We start from the raw sequence: 14759 nt of genomic DNA, 5'->3' as shown, positions 1-14759 counted from the left end.
AGGAACCGTAGATGGCACTTGAACACGGTGCTGAATTTTAAACAGTGAAACTACCAACAAAAATGCACAAAATGTGTTCAGTGCAGAATACAAAGTAGAGGGAAATGTAAGCATGCAGACACTTTCTGTTTTCTCTCCTCAGTAGTATGAAAGGTCAGCATTTAATGAGATTTTGCAAAGGACCTGATTGTTGAGTACTGGTGCTCACTGCGGTATCAAAACTCGTCTGCTTTATTTCTTGCACATTTACAATAGTGGGGTGACTAGGCTTGGCGATGTTCTTGATTTCCTCATTAGGGTGAAATTTCCCTTCTCTAGCATCTCAGTGTGTGCACTTAGAAAATGGATAACTGCATGTTATTTGGGATTTCCACTTCTATCTTTAAAAATGAGTACCATTAGAAATGAATTTGGGATAAACCAGGAGTACCAGGGGTGCTGGAAAGCTTTCAGGAGATGCTGAGATTTAAAAAGACCGCATTTGCCTCATTATTACCAGATGCTCTCTGAACACTTCCTTCTAGCTCTAATCGTCTATAAATCTGTTTTTATTAGTATTTTTGAAATAATTTTCCCTTTCATTTCTCTAAATGTAACCCCTGAGCCAATAAAATAAAATATCATTTTTTGAAAATATAGCCATCATCTCTGTAATAGTCAGGATTTCAATTTTAAAACACTCTGTGGATTGCATTTCCCCCATGATTGCTCTCAAATAGTGGGTACTTTTTCTCATAAGCGTTCTTAGGAACGGTGGCCATGAGACCTAAAATATTTCTAAGACCCTGATCATTTACATGGAAATAATATTATTTTTTATTCCCAAACCCTCCGCTATCTCAGCTGGCATCAGCAAACCTTAATTATGCTTTTAGTGTCTCATGTAATTTTGAACAGCACCTATCAGGGGGAGTTATTAAAAAATGTGACGTATTTCAAAAGCAGCAAACTAAACGTCTTTGAATAGTGCTAGATACTTTAGAAAAATATCAAGCATAAAAATTTATAGGTAATTCCAGAAGGTGCAAACATCAGCTCTTCTTCTCATATCCTTAAATATTTCAGGAAAGGCACTGGATGGCGTGTCTGTGTGAGAATTTACCAGGTACTAGACTGTGGAAGGCTTTGTTTCTGGATGGTGATTCATTCATAATACTCTCTTCTCTGTAATATCCGTGAGAGCTGATGGATCTGAACCTTTGGGCTGTGTAAACGTTGAATTACTTGGGACTCTGCCACCAGAGAGTGAATGTCAAAAATGGTCTATCTGAGAAAAGAATAGTTCTTTCTTGGAGCGGTATAGTCATGTGGGATCATTTAAAACCGAGCACTGACAATAGGGTGGGTGAAAAGAATTTGAAATCTTTTTTCATTCAAATTAAAATTTAAAAATTTTGAACAGCCTTTTTTCTTTATATCCATTTAGATGTTGTTGGCGGTAGTTTGTTTTATGTAACCAGTAAGCAGTAAGACTGTCTAGAGAGATAACAGGAAAACAGAGGCCATGACGTCTAGATCTGTATGTAGTGAAACATGTATGTGAAGGTAACTTTTGTAAAGAGACTGGTCACTGTCCCTGGGATCCTAGGGACCTATCATTCCTTGCCACGGGCCAGCTAACAATTGTGCTAGCATGCCATGCCCTGTGGCCATTACCTTATTAAATATTTAATAAATATTATCTATTTTTCCAGTTCCCTTTCCCTCTTCCGTTCTCTAGGGAAATATGCAAGAGCTGCCTGAAGGCTCCCGTTTTGTTCCGTGCCTACCTTACACCATGTTGTGTTCTGTCCTGGTCAGTTCACATCAAGTTGTTTCTGTGCTTGTTATAGACAGGCTGACTGACACTGTTCCACCGTCCTCCCCGGATAACATGTAACGCGGTGTCTCTCTTATAGGCTGTGGGACTGGAAAGTACCTTACAGTGAACAGCCGGGTGCACAGCCTGGGCTGTGACTACTGTGGGCCGTTGGTAGAGATTGCTCGGAGGAGAGGATGTGAAGTCATGGTATGTGACAACCTTAATCTCCCCTTTAGGGATCGGGGCTTCGATGCCGTCATCTCCATAGGAGGTAAGGCAGCCTGGCCACACGGTCACTCTTTGCCATGAGAATAATGTTACACGGTCGAGGCCATTCTTACAACCCAACGTCCATTTTTTGTGGAAAGGTCTATGTAATTCATTTTATCGCATTTTTAAAAATATGTCAACTGATTGAATTATTTGACTAATCTCAAATGTACTGATGGTGGGACATAATTGTTTCAACTGGTTAAACTTTCAAACTGTTATTGTATTCTGTTTGATGACTCATTCCAATTTATTTATCAGTAAAAAATTATTAGAGGAATTTTACTCATTGAAAACGGTACTTTGTTATATTGCAGTGTAGCCAGATCTTCCAACATGAAGTAGGTATTTAGAAGTCATATTACCTTTTTCAGGCCATTAAAAATGCTCTTTATTAGCAGAATATTGTAGGACTAATGCCACCTGGAAGGATATGTCATTCAATCTGCCACTTGCTGGTAGGCAAGTCACTGGGGAAGAGCCCCACCTGGTTCCAGATTGCACTGTTTTTATAATGCCACTCAGCTCTCTTACTGCCAGAGATTGTTCATAAATCTAGGGAATGTTTCTCATAGCCTCCCAGCAAGTGTGCCCATAAATACACATGCCAAACATTAAAAAAAAAACAAAAAAAAAACAGCAAAAATCCATGCCTGAAATTTACACAGGGAAGGCTTATTTTACTCAATACACGTATTCCTGAAACCTAATGTTAGTCATATTTCAATATGTTTGGGACACTTGCTACTTAAGGGAATCTTATGGCAAATTCTTTTGCAAAGCAAAAAATCTTTTGCAAAGCAAATTATTTGCTCCAATACACTTTAAAAATTATTCTATTTGAATATAGCAAGCTTTATTAAAGCAAGGGAAGGGAAGGGAAGCCTATATAAAACTGACTGACCAGATAAAAACTCAGCATAAAACTGTTTGTTCTCCCCTGAAATAGATGAGCAGTGCACGTATTCAACATTAGATGGGGGCTGTATCTTTGTATATTGAGGCCTGGATGCCATAACCTTGGAACTAGTTAGGACTGGCAGGGGATGGTTGCCATGGAAGCCTGCTCTGTGCAGTTGGAACTGTTAAATCCAAAATGGGGACATCTATAATAGTGTCAACAATAAATAAAAGGTAAGAAAGAAAAGAGAAGAAAAGAAATTGTTAAGTCCATTTGGCTGTCAGTATTAAGAGGAGGAATTCTTGTGGCATCAAGCAACCCTAGACAATGCTTAGCATGTTTAGTGGAAAGGAAGTCTTTGGTTTGGTCATTCCACTTAAAGACCTAGAAATCGGAGAGAGGTCAGGGAGGATTCTTTGCTTTGCTTTAGTTTGCCTGCATCCAGGCGAGGCTGCTGAGCCTCTGTCGTGGCCATTGACCAGCTCTCCTACTTTGGGGAAATGCTCCGAGTGTACATGGTCAAGTCTTTCTCCAATTCCAGCTGAAGTCTCATGCCTTGTCCCAGAGGAAGTGGAACAGACTGGTTGTCATCTTCTGATGAAAAATGTCTCCTTAAGTAGAAACACAGCATGTGTTTTTGTGAACTGTAACTACATATGAATGTGAGGTGGTCATTTTCCAGTTGGGTTTCCCATTTAGAACTATGAGAAATTTCAATAGACCGTCGTTCCTATGTCCCTATACATTTACTTCCCTATGTAGAATTCTTTGTATTGACACTTTGGTTATCTTAACATGAAGAAATACGTTTCAGCTTTCCCACGTCTCAGTAATATTATGTGAGAGGTAAACATCATACCTAATTAAGCATTCCTTGTGTTAATGACAGAGTACAAAATGAAACCCTCTACTTACTTTTTGAATAGTCCCCCAAAACAGAACAGTCCAGCAAAATTACTTAAAAATTGGCACCAGTATATTAAAATAGTGTCCCTCAACTATTCACTTTATGCCAGTGGTTCTCAGCTTGGGATGTTGTCCCCACCCTCAGGGGATGTGTCAGCTGTTGTCACAATGAGCGTGTATGTGTGTGTGTGTGTGTGTGTGTGTGTGTGTGTGTGTGTGTGTGTGTGTACCGCTCTCATCTGGTGGGTGAGCCCCCTGCAGCAAAGAATTATCTATCCCCAAATGTCAGTAGCGCTGAGGCTGAGAAACCCTGCTTTATTTTTTTTTAATTTTTCTTTACTGTTGCGAGTATTAGAGATGGCCCCCAGTTTTCCCCCATTACACCCGAGAAGCCCTGTTTTATGTTAAACCGTGGCTTCTGAGAGCTTACAGTTGAAGAGGCGAAGTGTATGCTTTCAAATTAACCCCATAAAGGGCTCTTTCTTTGGGATGGGACTTAGGGGAACAGTCTAAAGCTTAGTGAGATAAAGCGATTAGTCAAAGATCACAAGGCTAGTTACTGACAGATGGAGGACAACACACACTGTTGTCCTGCTCTTCAGACTCCCTTCAGCCTCACACCTCCGGTCTGACACGTCTCGTGGTGCCAGGGTCCGGGCGCTGCTCGTCGGAACAAAACCCTGATCGACAGCAGTGCAAAGTGTGCCTGCTGGGTGATCTTCCTTTCACAGCTGTATCTATGTAATAATCTCGCTTCAGACAGTTACTATCTCTGTGCCAGGTAAACTATAGGAATTTATTTGCCCAAAACCACTACCAATAGCTGGAGTGTGGTGAGGGTTATAGGACTGGTTTCACTCTCTTGCCCTCATGACTGGTACATATGAGCAGCAATGTCCAGACTTCCCTTGGGACTAACTGACTTAGTCCCAAGTGACTAACTGAGATATGTGGTAGGCCCACGTGTGGAAAAATAATTTGATGTTTTCTCGTAGCACAGTATTGTGATTAAACTCCCCTAGGAGCTAACAAATGAACACTTCCTATATATTTTTTATTAAAAGTTGCCTAATACCACACTTAAGATTAGATAAAGACAGTCCTGCTTGACTCTAACTCTAACTTTGCAGGGATTGAAAGTAAAAATGATGACCTACAAGTTGACTTTTTAAAAATATACACAACCATTTTATAGGACATTAACGTTATTAAAAATGGTAAGCAATCGTTTGGACTTGAGCTTGGCTGGCTTATCTTTGCATTATCTAAACAGAAGGACAATCTTTAACTGCTATTTGCTTTATTAACACTGATTAGTGGTATTACTCTTTCAGTGCTTTAGAAGTACCAGTCATTCATTAAAGCAATGAATTACTTCATAGAATTGTACTAGTAACACCTAACTTAGTGCTTCCTTGCAACTTTTATCAATTCACATTGGTCATCCTCCAGTTAATTGATAGGATTTGGGAGCTGGAAGAGATTTTACACATTATTTATTCTATGTGCCACAGATGAAGAGACTTAAAGTCCATATCAGTTCAATAATTTCCCAAGGTCAGTTGTCTACTAATTACAGGAGCTGAAGCTAAAAACTATGTCTCTCCTACAGTTATACTTGTGCTATTTCTACCATATGCCCTGCCTTGTAGGAAATAAGGAGATTTTACATGTCAAAATTGTATCAGTGTTACATGGAAAATACTAATACATAAATGTATAGTATAGGTTTATGTATGTGCATACACATTGAGCTCGAGTTTCTTCTTTTTTCAGTTATACATCATTTTTCTACAAAACAAAGAAGAATCCAAGCAATAAAAGAAATGGCCCGAGTCTTGGTTCCTGGAGGCCAGCTGATGATTTACGTGTGGGCTATGGAACAAAAGAACCGGCACTTTGAGAAGCAGGACGTGCTGGTGCCGTGGAACAGGGCGCTGTGTTCCCGGCTGCTCTCCGCATGCAGCCAGCCCGGGCGGAGGCCACCGTGCGGACATCCAGACAGAGGCCACCCCTGCGGCCCTCCTTGCTCCGTGTGTAGCTGCTCTGTTTGTTTCAAGGAGCGACGTGACTCAAAACGCTCCCACAGCCTGGACTGTGAACCTGCTAGGGCTAGAACTTGTTGTGCAAATGTTTCTAAGGAAGGTGGGGAAGAAAATGGATTCTGTAACACCTTAGGAAAATCTTTTCGTTCATGGTTTTGCTCCAGATCTTTGGATGAGTCAGCTCTGAGGAAACAAATGGAAAGAGTGAGACCCGTGAAAAACACAGAAGGTTGGGCCACGAGCACTGTATCCATCCAGCCTTCCAGACACTCTAGTTTAGACATAGAGCCCCAAGAGCCATTCTCACCACGAGAGCAAAATTTAAATGAGGACGTGTTTGTGGAAACGTCTCCGAAACATTTGGAGTGGCTGAGAGCACCAGCCGCAGCAAAACACCTAAATGGGGACCATCAAGGAGCAATCGGGAGCAACGGTGATGGGAATCCTCTGGACAGCACCGACACTAATGAGAAGTGTGTGCCTTCGGGCAACTTAGAGGAGGGGAACCCTTCTGCGAGTAAAATACTGAGAAGGATTTCTGCAGTCGATCCCACAGATTCCATCCCGGACGACACAACGTCTGTCGAAGGACAAGAGCCAGACGTTGTGGACCCCAGAGCCTTTATGCGCTACTACCACGTGTTTCGGGAAGGGGAGCTCTGCGGCCTCGTGCGGGAAAACGTGTCCGAGCTGCACATCCTGAGCTCCGGGAACGACCACGGCAACTGGTGCATCGTGGCGGAGAAGGAGAGCAGCGGCTGATCGGCTCGCCTGGGACACCTCCTCCAGAGATGAGCTGCCAGTTCTTGTCGCTGGGTTTGGGTTGGTTACCTGCGTTTGCATCCAGTTTTGTTTATTTTTAACCCATTTAGGTTTGGTCTGTAGAGATTATGAAATGATCATCTTTTTAATCTTTGGATAAAAACAGAGCCTGGCATCTGAGGCATTTGACGAAGGGCATTTGTGATGTAAGAGATCTGAAGAAGCAACATAAAGTGAACTTCGATAGAGTTGGGGGGGTTGTCCCCCTGAAAGATGAATTATGAGACTACATGTATATTGTTTTTCAGTATTATAAACTTATTTTAAAATATTCTGTTTTTAAGTATACCTTCTAAAAATGGCATTTTTATAAAGTTAGGGGAGTAACTTGTTTCTCAGATTATATTTTAGACCTGTGTGCCAGATAACAGGTAAAGCTGGTCCATCGCACGGGTGGAAATTGCACCTTGGGATAAATTATGCCAAGGCCTTGCTTCTACTTAAAGTCTTCAGAAAGGTGAGAAACAGTAGAGAGAGAAAAGAAGTGTTACAGGACTTTTCAAAATGATTAAGGAAACTTGCTTCAAGATAAGTAAATAACAGGTTATCAGTGTCACCCAGAAGTTTCTTAAGGCACTGTTAGCATATAGAGAGTGGACTATGTGGGTGTTTGAAGTTGGTATTTTTCTGACCTTATTAGAGACAGGACTATACAGTTATGATAAGACCAAATTGACTAGTGAGGAGTTTTCACCTAGAAGGATGATTTTCTTATGGACTGAAAGGATATTTAGGAAATGAGAATGAAGCTCTGTTTTGGCTCTTAGTATCAATAGATTGTTAAGGGGTAAGATATTTGGCCTTGCTGGGAGATCAGTTGTTGAACTTTTAAAAATAATATAGGGTATTTATCCTTTTGAAAGTAACCACACTTTGTTAATTATATTAGAGATTTAGTCAGAATCAAGTTCTATTAATTAAAGGTTGAATTTCTGGCAGTTTACACACAAACCAATAGGTTGGGCCTTGTGTGGTAACTGCATACATATAGATTTAACCGTGGGTCTGTTTACATCCGTGTCATGGATCCTGAAGCACAGATATACTTAGGACATGACTAGAGATATAAGAGAAGCGCAAGTAAGTTGACCCAGGAATGTGGCCTCAGTTCCTTAATGAGGAATGGACATTGAACAAAAGCCTTTTTACTTTATGGGCCATTGTAATCCTGGATGAAAATCTGATTCCTGTTTTCTTTTCCATTAAAATTAACCAAAACAGTAAAAGATTTTATTTGATTTTGGTTTCTTTTTTCCTTCAGCGACTGTGCTCTAATTTAAAATAATAATGCTGCTTTCAAAGAAACTTAAAGAATTATTTTTTAATGCTTAACTGAAAATTGTAAATGTGTATAACTTTCTTTTGGCTGTAAAATGAGACTCTGCCATCCCCGTGTGGTTGATGAGGTTGCCTGGTGGAAACGAGACAAGATTTCTATTATTCAGTATAGTTTGCATTAGAGCAGGGGTGGGGAATGTCCAGCCTGCTGGCCACAGAGGGCTCACGAAATCACTTGGTCTGGCCCTGCCAAGGCAACCGCAAGCGGGACTCAAAATTCAATAAATCTAGCAGGTTTTTTCATAGATAATTTTTAAGTGGATAATTTTGTATGACCTTCGAAGGATGTTATAAATATCCGAATGGCCCTTGGCAGGAAAAGGTTCCCCACCCCTGCATTAAAGGGACAGTGAAAACAGGCAGAGAAGTGGGATATAAATTAAAAATTAATTCAGTGTCTTCCATTTCTTATACTAGGACATTAAACCATGAGTATAAGTCATTTTATTGGTGGAAAGAAAACATTCTCAGAGTCAGAGAAGTTCTTACAATTAAGGCTGAGTGGCCTTTTTATTACGAGTGGATTTTCCCTCTCTTTGAAGCCTGTTGTCAGATGTATCTTTAATCCCAGCCCTGCTGCGAGAAATCTGTTGGAAGCCTACCACTTACGTAGAACTCAGTTCATTAGACTGCCCCAAAAAGCTTTGAGCCACCCTGTATGAACATCTTCCTACACACACACACACACACACACACACACTTTGTAGAAAACGATTCTCTAGAATGGTTCTTGAGAAAAACATATCTTCACATAACTTCGACGGGCTGTAAATTAAAAACCATTAATAATAGCAATCTTTCCCTCTTCATGTGCTCAGCACAGAATTCTATGCATCCAGACCTCATTTTGTATGCAAATATTTAATTTCGTGGTTGATATAATCTCTTTGGTATATTCATGTGGAAAGCACTCTTAAATCTAACTTCTGCCTTTGGATATATATCCATATATATCATATATCTCCAATATATGTACATAGCCATGGAAGAGCCTAATGTAAGTTTCTCAATCACTTAAAAATCTTTAAAATTGTCCTCCAAAGGAATTCCAAGTCATAGTGAGTTTAAATGTCCACAGGTTACTTGTGAGTGTTCGTTTTGCCTTAACTGGCTTGATTATAGATCTTGCTGCTCTATCTGAAATAATCTGAAAGCTCAGAGTCCATCATTAATACTGGTCCAGCAGTGCCTTTTCTGTTCCTTCTCTTTTACTTGCCAGCAGAGTCCCACGATCAAAAGTAGAAGGTAGCGTCTGGGGGATTGTCAGAATGTTTTTACAAACCTTTGCTGGCTTACTGATGCCTCACTGGCTTCTCTGAGGAGTTCCATGTAAACAGTCAAATAATTTGGGGAAAGTGCATTACATGGACAAAGGTTGCAATCAAAATAACGTTATGGTGGGAACCATGCAAGAGGCCCATTAAAATTATTTTTAAATTGTCACTACAGTGATGAAATGACACCAGCATGTCGTAGTAGATAGCAGGCCATCTAACAAATACCTTGGGGCACCATACTGGGCCTCCTTTCTCATCGCTCATCCTTCTGCAGGATGCTGTGCAATTCTTGTCTCTAGTTTGCCTTTCTGTGTCCTTGCAAATTCTAAATGTCAAGAGTTCCTCTGCATTTTAACTGAGCATCAGTTGAATGGGCAAATATTGGAGGTAATCCAGACAGAGAAAAATCCAGCTATAAATCAGCTGGAAACATCAATGTACTTGTATATTAATGGCCACAAAAAGGCATAAACTGGTGGATATTTTTTATAAAAATAAATGGGTTCCAAGGAGGACAGAGGGTCTAACCCAGGTGTTGAACTTGGTGGAGGAGCTTAGAAGTGAGCTGTGAGCACCCACTTTAGGAGGGACGCGGAGCAGGTATAAACACTGGCCAAGCCGCTACAGTCTAGGAAGAACAAATTAGGGCAGGCCGGAGCTTTTGTCTCCTACCGTGTAGAAAATCTGAAATATATCGATAACAGCAGCTAACTTTCCGTAATATCTAACACTTATTTTATCTGTCATCCTCACCACAGGCCTCTGAGATAAGCATATTTATTGCTCCCATTTTGCAGATGTGGAAAACTGAGGCAGAAAGAAATGAAATTGCCCAGACTCACAGTCACACCCATAGTTAAGTATCACACATCTAGTAAGGGGTGGGGCTGGGATTCAAACCCAGGCAGTCCAACCCCCCCAGCCAGTGCTCTCAACCACAACACTATGTACGCCCAGTCACAGTACTAGATGGACTATAAGGGCCTTTCAAGGTGATTATCCCCTTTACAAATGAGCTTTAGCAAGGTTAAGCAAAGGCTACACAGCTAGACAATAATTCCATAGCTGTCCCTTACATATTTTCCCCCATCTTTTATATTTATTTTTTTCACTTGCAAGTCTGTTTCAATTTTATTTCAATTGGAAAAAAAAAAAAATAGTCTTGGTCACAAAATGTTGGGCGATTGCTTTTCTCCAACTCTTCAATCCTTTAATAGGTGAGCCCATTTTATAGGCGAGAAATTTGAGGGCTATTCAGATATTTCATTCATTCCACTTGTTTACTGAACCCTGCAAATTCCCAGATACATAGGATATAAGGCAATGAATATCTACTACCAAGTCATATTGTTGAGTTTGAGAAAAGCAATACATAAAACACCCTCCCTGGAAATCACAATGCATATTAGTGTATTTAATTCCTACCCTAAAGCACACTTGGACTTAGTTTACTGAGCTTGCCGGAGACATAGTGGCATCCTCTAGCACAAGCATTCTGTGGAACGCATTTCAGAAAATAATCAGTCTGATAGAATAAAATACACACTCCTTAGGAGGCCGTTCATAAATTGACTCTAAATTATTTTCAGCCTCATCTCCCGCAATCGAACCCAATTTTCTCTGCCCTACAATCTGCCGTTTTAAATAATGCATTCATTAGAAATCACATAGTGACAAGTAATTATCACCTCCCCTAGATATGAGCTTGGATTTCAATCATTGCCATCACTGCAATCCTTCTCCAAAGAAAACAGGCCTCATTCCATCGATTCAAAGGTCATATCATGCGCCCATCCAGCAGATGGAAAAACCATGGGAGTGAAAGGGAATTACAGGAGCATCGGCAGACCCCAAACCAGAGCGCTCAGCTCCTCTCATCCCAGCCTTAATTCATTTTGATTACTGCTTTGATGCTATAGACCCCATATTTGCACCTCAGCTATCTACAAAACGAGTCAGAGTATTTTAAAAAGAACTCTCACCACCCAAGAATTAAAATTATAATGCAAACAGAAAGCATTAGGCATGGCATAGAGAACACAAACACAGAAACCTGAGAAAGCTAATCAGAGAGAAAAGACTAACTGTGAATTGTCCTATTTTTGGTTCCCCACAGGTCCCACAGTGTGTGACGCATTAGTAGGGATGTGCACCATTTCAGTTTTAACACATATGCTGTCCCCTCTAGATCTGGCTCTTCCCCACCGGTCATGCACAAGAAATCACTTTATCTGGGTGAGATTCGAACTCTAATATAATCTATATAACCAATCCGATGGACCACTAGTGAGAGTCAATTGTCAAATTGGATCTCTCATTCGGAAATTACATATTTATTTTGTCTTTTCTTCAACTAGAGCTGGGAAATAAAGTTTCCCCAAACCCAATTAATTATTAATGAATCCATATGAAACAATATATTTTCTCTACACGGAGCATTTCTTTTTCTCTGCTTGTTACCTCTGTAGAGAAAAGACAGTGGGTCACAGCAGTTCCTCTGCAGCCAGTGTTGAATGTTGAATTCCCCAAAGAAATTACGTTAATATCTATGGTCACTTAGCAGGAATATGGTTGAATGACGGGCATTCCTCTAGTGAGCTAATCAGACCGCTTCCATTAGATTTTTATTTACGTAGGTAGTGCATTAGGTAAGGACTGCTTTTCTACTCTGTTTACACAGAACCCTGGCACTACTTAAGTCTCACTCTGGGCCCCAGTTAGACTTCTGAGACACTTTGAATATGTATACGGAAAATGTCCCATTTTCTTTAGATGTTCTCTTAAATATGTATGATGTAAATATACATATTCCTAGACATCTAGTGTTAGCTGTCATTACTGACCAAGAAAAAGCAGTTCTCTTATGCACATGTCAAAACATTAAATTAGCAATTACCATAGAAATGTATTTCATTGAATAGATATTTTGCTGTTGTGGGAAATTCAAAGATAATTGTTAAATGGTGTGCCTCTTCTGGTGTTGATGTGTATTTGTATTAGAAGTACAAAAACTGTTTTTTTCCTACAATGTACAGTTACTTTAGCTTTTCCCCGAAGAAGATAGCAATAGTTTTAAAAGCACAAATTGATGTAAAATATCTTTACTGTGGGGACAATTTGAAGATATTTTATTTGCATCAACAACGATGTTAGGATCTTTTTGTAATAAGTATCATTAAAATGGTGTAATGTGTATGCTTATGAAATGTATTAGTTTCTTTGTTATGTGAAGTGTACTTTTCACAAATGTTACTAGATGAGCCTAGTTTTGCCTTCATTGCCACCCAGAGTGTGACAGGACAGTGCCATCCTCCTTCAGTTAGGTCAGCCCCTCTTCACCCTTCCACAGAACTGGGCCAGTTCGTATTTGAGTTCTATTATCTTTGTCTAAAGGATAACCGTTGAATAATAGGTTGTCTTTAACTGGGTAATAAAGGAATATTATTAACTAAAAAAAACCTTTTAAGATGAATAAAGATGTATTAGACTGTCTGAAAGTGGGCATGTGTGGAAGTAGGGTTGTAATATTGGAAGAACGTCATTTTTTAAGTTCCCGGGATGCAAGAATATCTGTTACCCTGCGGCCCTTTCCTCCTGCAGGCTGCCAGCTCTTTATCAGAGCCGGGGTGTGAAGCCAGGGAGGGGGTGTGGGCTCTGCGGTGGCTCCAGCCCAGCTCAGCGGGGCTGCCTTCTAGCAGCAGAGGGGCCCTGGCCCGGTGCAGCCTTGACCACCTCCCGCCCCTCCCCTGGGGTGGAAGCAGCTCACACGCCTCCCCGAGCTCGGTTTGCCCCGCTGGGTGGCTGCTTGGGAGACCAAAATGAACAGTTCTGGTAACAAGTGAAACAGACTCTGTGCCAGCCTTTTGGGAAGAATCAATAAAACCTCAGTCGCCTGCTGTGTCCTTGCTGGCAGAAATCTCCCTTTAAAAGCATCACTGGTTATTGTCTTTAGGTCTTCCATCTTTGTGTTTATGTTCCCTTTTTTAAAGTATCTAAGCACAGATTTGGCTTAAAAGCTATCTAGCTGCCTAACAGATGTTTTTGCAGGTTTTACAGTTTTCTTGACTGTTGGAATCAGAAGTAAACCGTCAACTTTCATACTGCTTTTTACTGTACACGGCACTCCCCACCCAGGTGTCCCCACGAAGGTGTCCCCCCAAAGTGCTCCCCTGAGCAGACTCAGCAGGTGGAAACCGCCAGGTGCTTGAGCTGCTGAGACCTCAGTGGTCACTGACTCCAAGGAGGGACTTGCCCCGCCCAAGAACAGGCCTGTCTTCCTCACCACACCACAGCATTTGTATTCCTTGGGGAAGCTGTGGCCCTTTGCATCCATCCAGATCTTTGTCACCCGCAGCGCCCAGCTCAGGTCCCATCTTCAAGGAAATCACCCCAATTCTGCTCCCCATTGATTTTCTACTTCACCACCCTACAGCCCTTTACACTGAGGGTATTGCTATTTGCATGCAATATTAGCAATTTTAAAACCTTCCTGTATCACCGATGGTTTTTTCAAAAAGAGAGAAGGAGAGTTGACGCTTATTTTTAGCAGAAGGATCACTCAGGGGCCCCGCGAAGGGGGGGAGGGGGGTGCTGAGATGCGAAGGAGTGTGCGGCAGGGGACAGGGGACACAGCGAGGCGCCGGCAGGCTTAGAAAGGAAAACAAGATACATGCAGAGCTAAGACAAAAAGAAAACCAAAAAAAAACTAGACCGTGATTAGGGCCAGGGAGCAGAAAAGGAAACGCGGCTCCCACGCCGCCCCCTGGGGCCTGGGAGGCCGAGAACCTGGAACGCGCGCCGCGGGGAGCTCGCCGAGGCCGCCGGGCGCGGAGCGAGGCCGCCCTCTGCTGGCCGGTCGGGGCCGCTGCTGCCCGGGCGCCAGCCTGCTCCCGGGGAGCGGCTCAGGCGGATCTGGTCGTGCAGAGACAAGAGGCTGTCACAGCAAGTTGTTACATCTTCCAAGGCGGGGTTTGGCGATAACAAAAGAGAATTATACTTGAGTGAGAGGCAGTAAGACTGTATAATCTGTGGACAAAGGAATGCAGGTCTTTGGGGGGATATTAAATATGTTCAGAGGCCAGAAAGGACTGAAACTGTGGTCTTTAGCTGCTAGTGCTGCATTGGAGTACTTAAGACTATCAACTGTTGCCATGTGGAGGGTTTGAACAACTTCAAAATATTACACGTGCAATTTGGCAAACAGTGGGAGACCAAAACTAGGCCAAATTGGTGGGGACTGAGTCAGTGGGAGGTTCCCAGGGTGTTCCTCGCTAGGTACACCCCATCACCCAGCTAGGCTGTCCACCTCCCCACTCAACCCCCTAATTGTCACATCCGACCCCATGGCATATATGTTTCTGAGGCCATCTAGACTCACACGGTCAGCCCTGGGCTGACTG

General features: G+C 41.8%; 1 protein-coding gene across 7 annotated transcripts in view; it reads left to right on the top strand.

The window, feature by feature from the left end:
• The window catches only part of TRMT9B (tRNA methyltransferase 9B (putative)), a 40945-nt gene extending 28099 nt beyond the window's left edge, over window positions 1-12846 (top strand). For 3 of the 7 annotated variants that reach the window (XM_081127396.1, XM_081127394.1, XM_081127395.1), the window contains 2 exons: window positions 1899-2072; window positions 5655-12846. In XM_081127396.1, the coding sequence (XP_080983522.1) occupies window positions 1899-2072; window positions 5655-6685 (1205 nt within the window). In that variant the 3' untranslated portion in view covers window positions 6686-12846. Of the gene's footprint in view, window positions 1-1898; window positions 2073-5654 lie in introns of those variants that run through there. The other 4 variants (XM_081127398.1, XM_081127397.1, XM_081127400.1 and 1 more) reach the window with 3 other exon arrangements.
• The last annotated feature ends 1913 nt before the right edge of the window (window positions 12847-14759 follow it).

The sequence above is a fragment of the Miniopterus schreibersii genome (assembly GCF_964146895.1).
Source record: "Miniopterus schreibersii genome assembly, chromosome: 2".
Taxonomy (NCBI): domain Eukaryota; kingdom Metazoa; phylum Chordata; class Mammalia; order Chiroptera; family Miniopteridae; genus Miniopterus; species Miniopterus schreibersii.
Note: the sequence above shows the minus strand (reverse complement) of the source record. Positions and strands in the feature narration are given on the sequence as shown.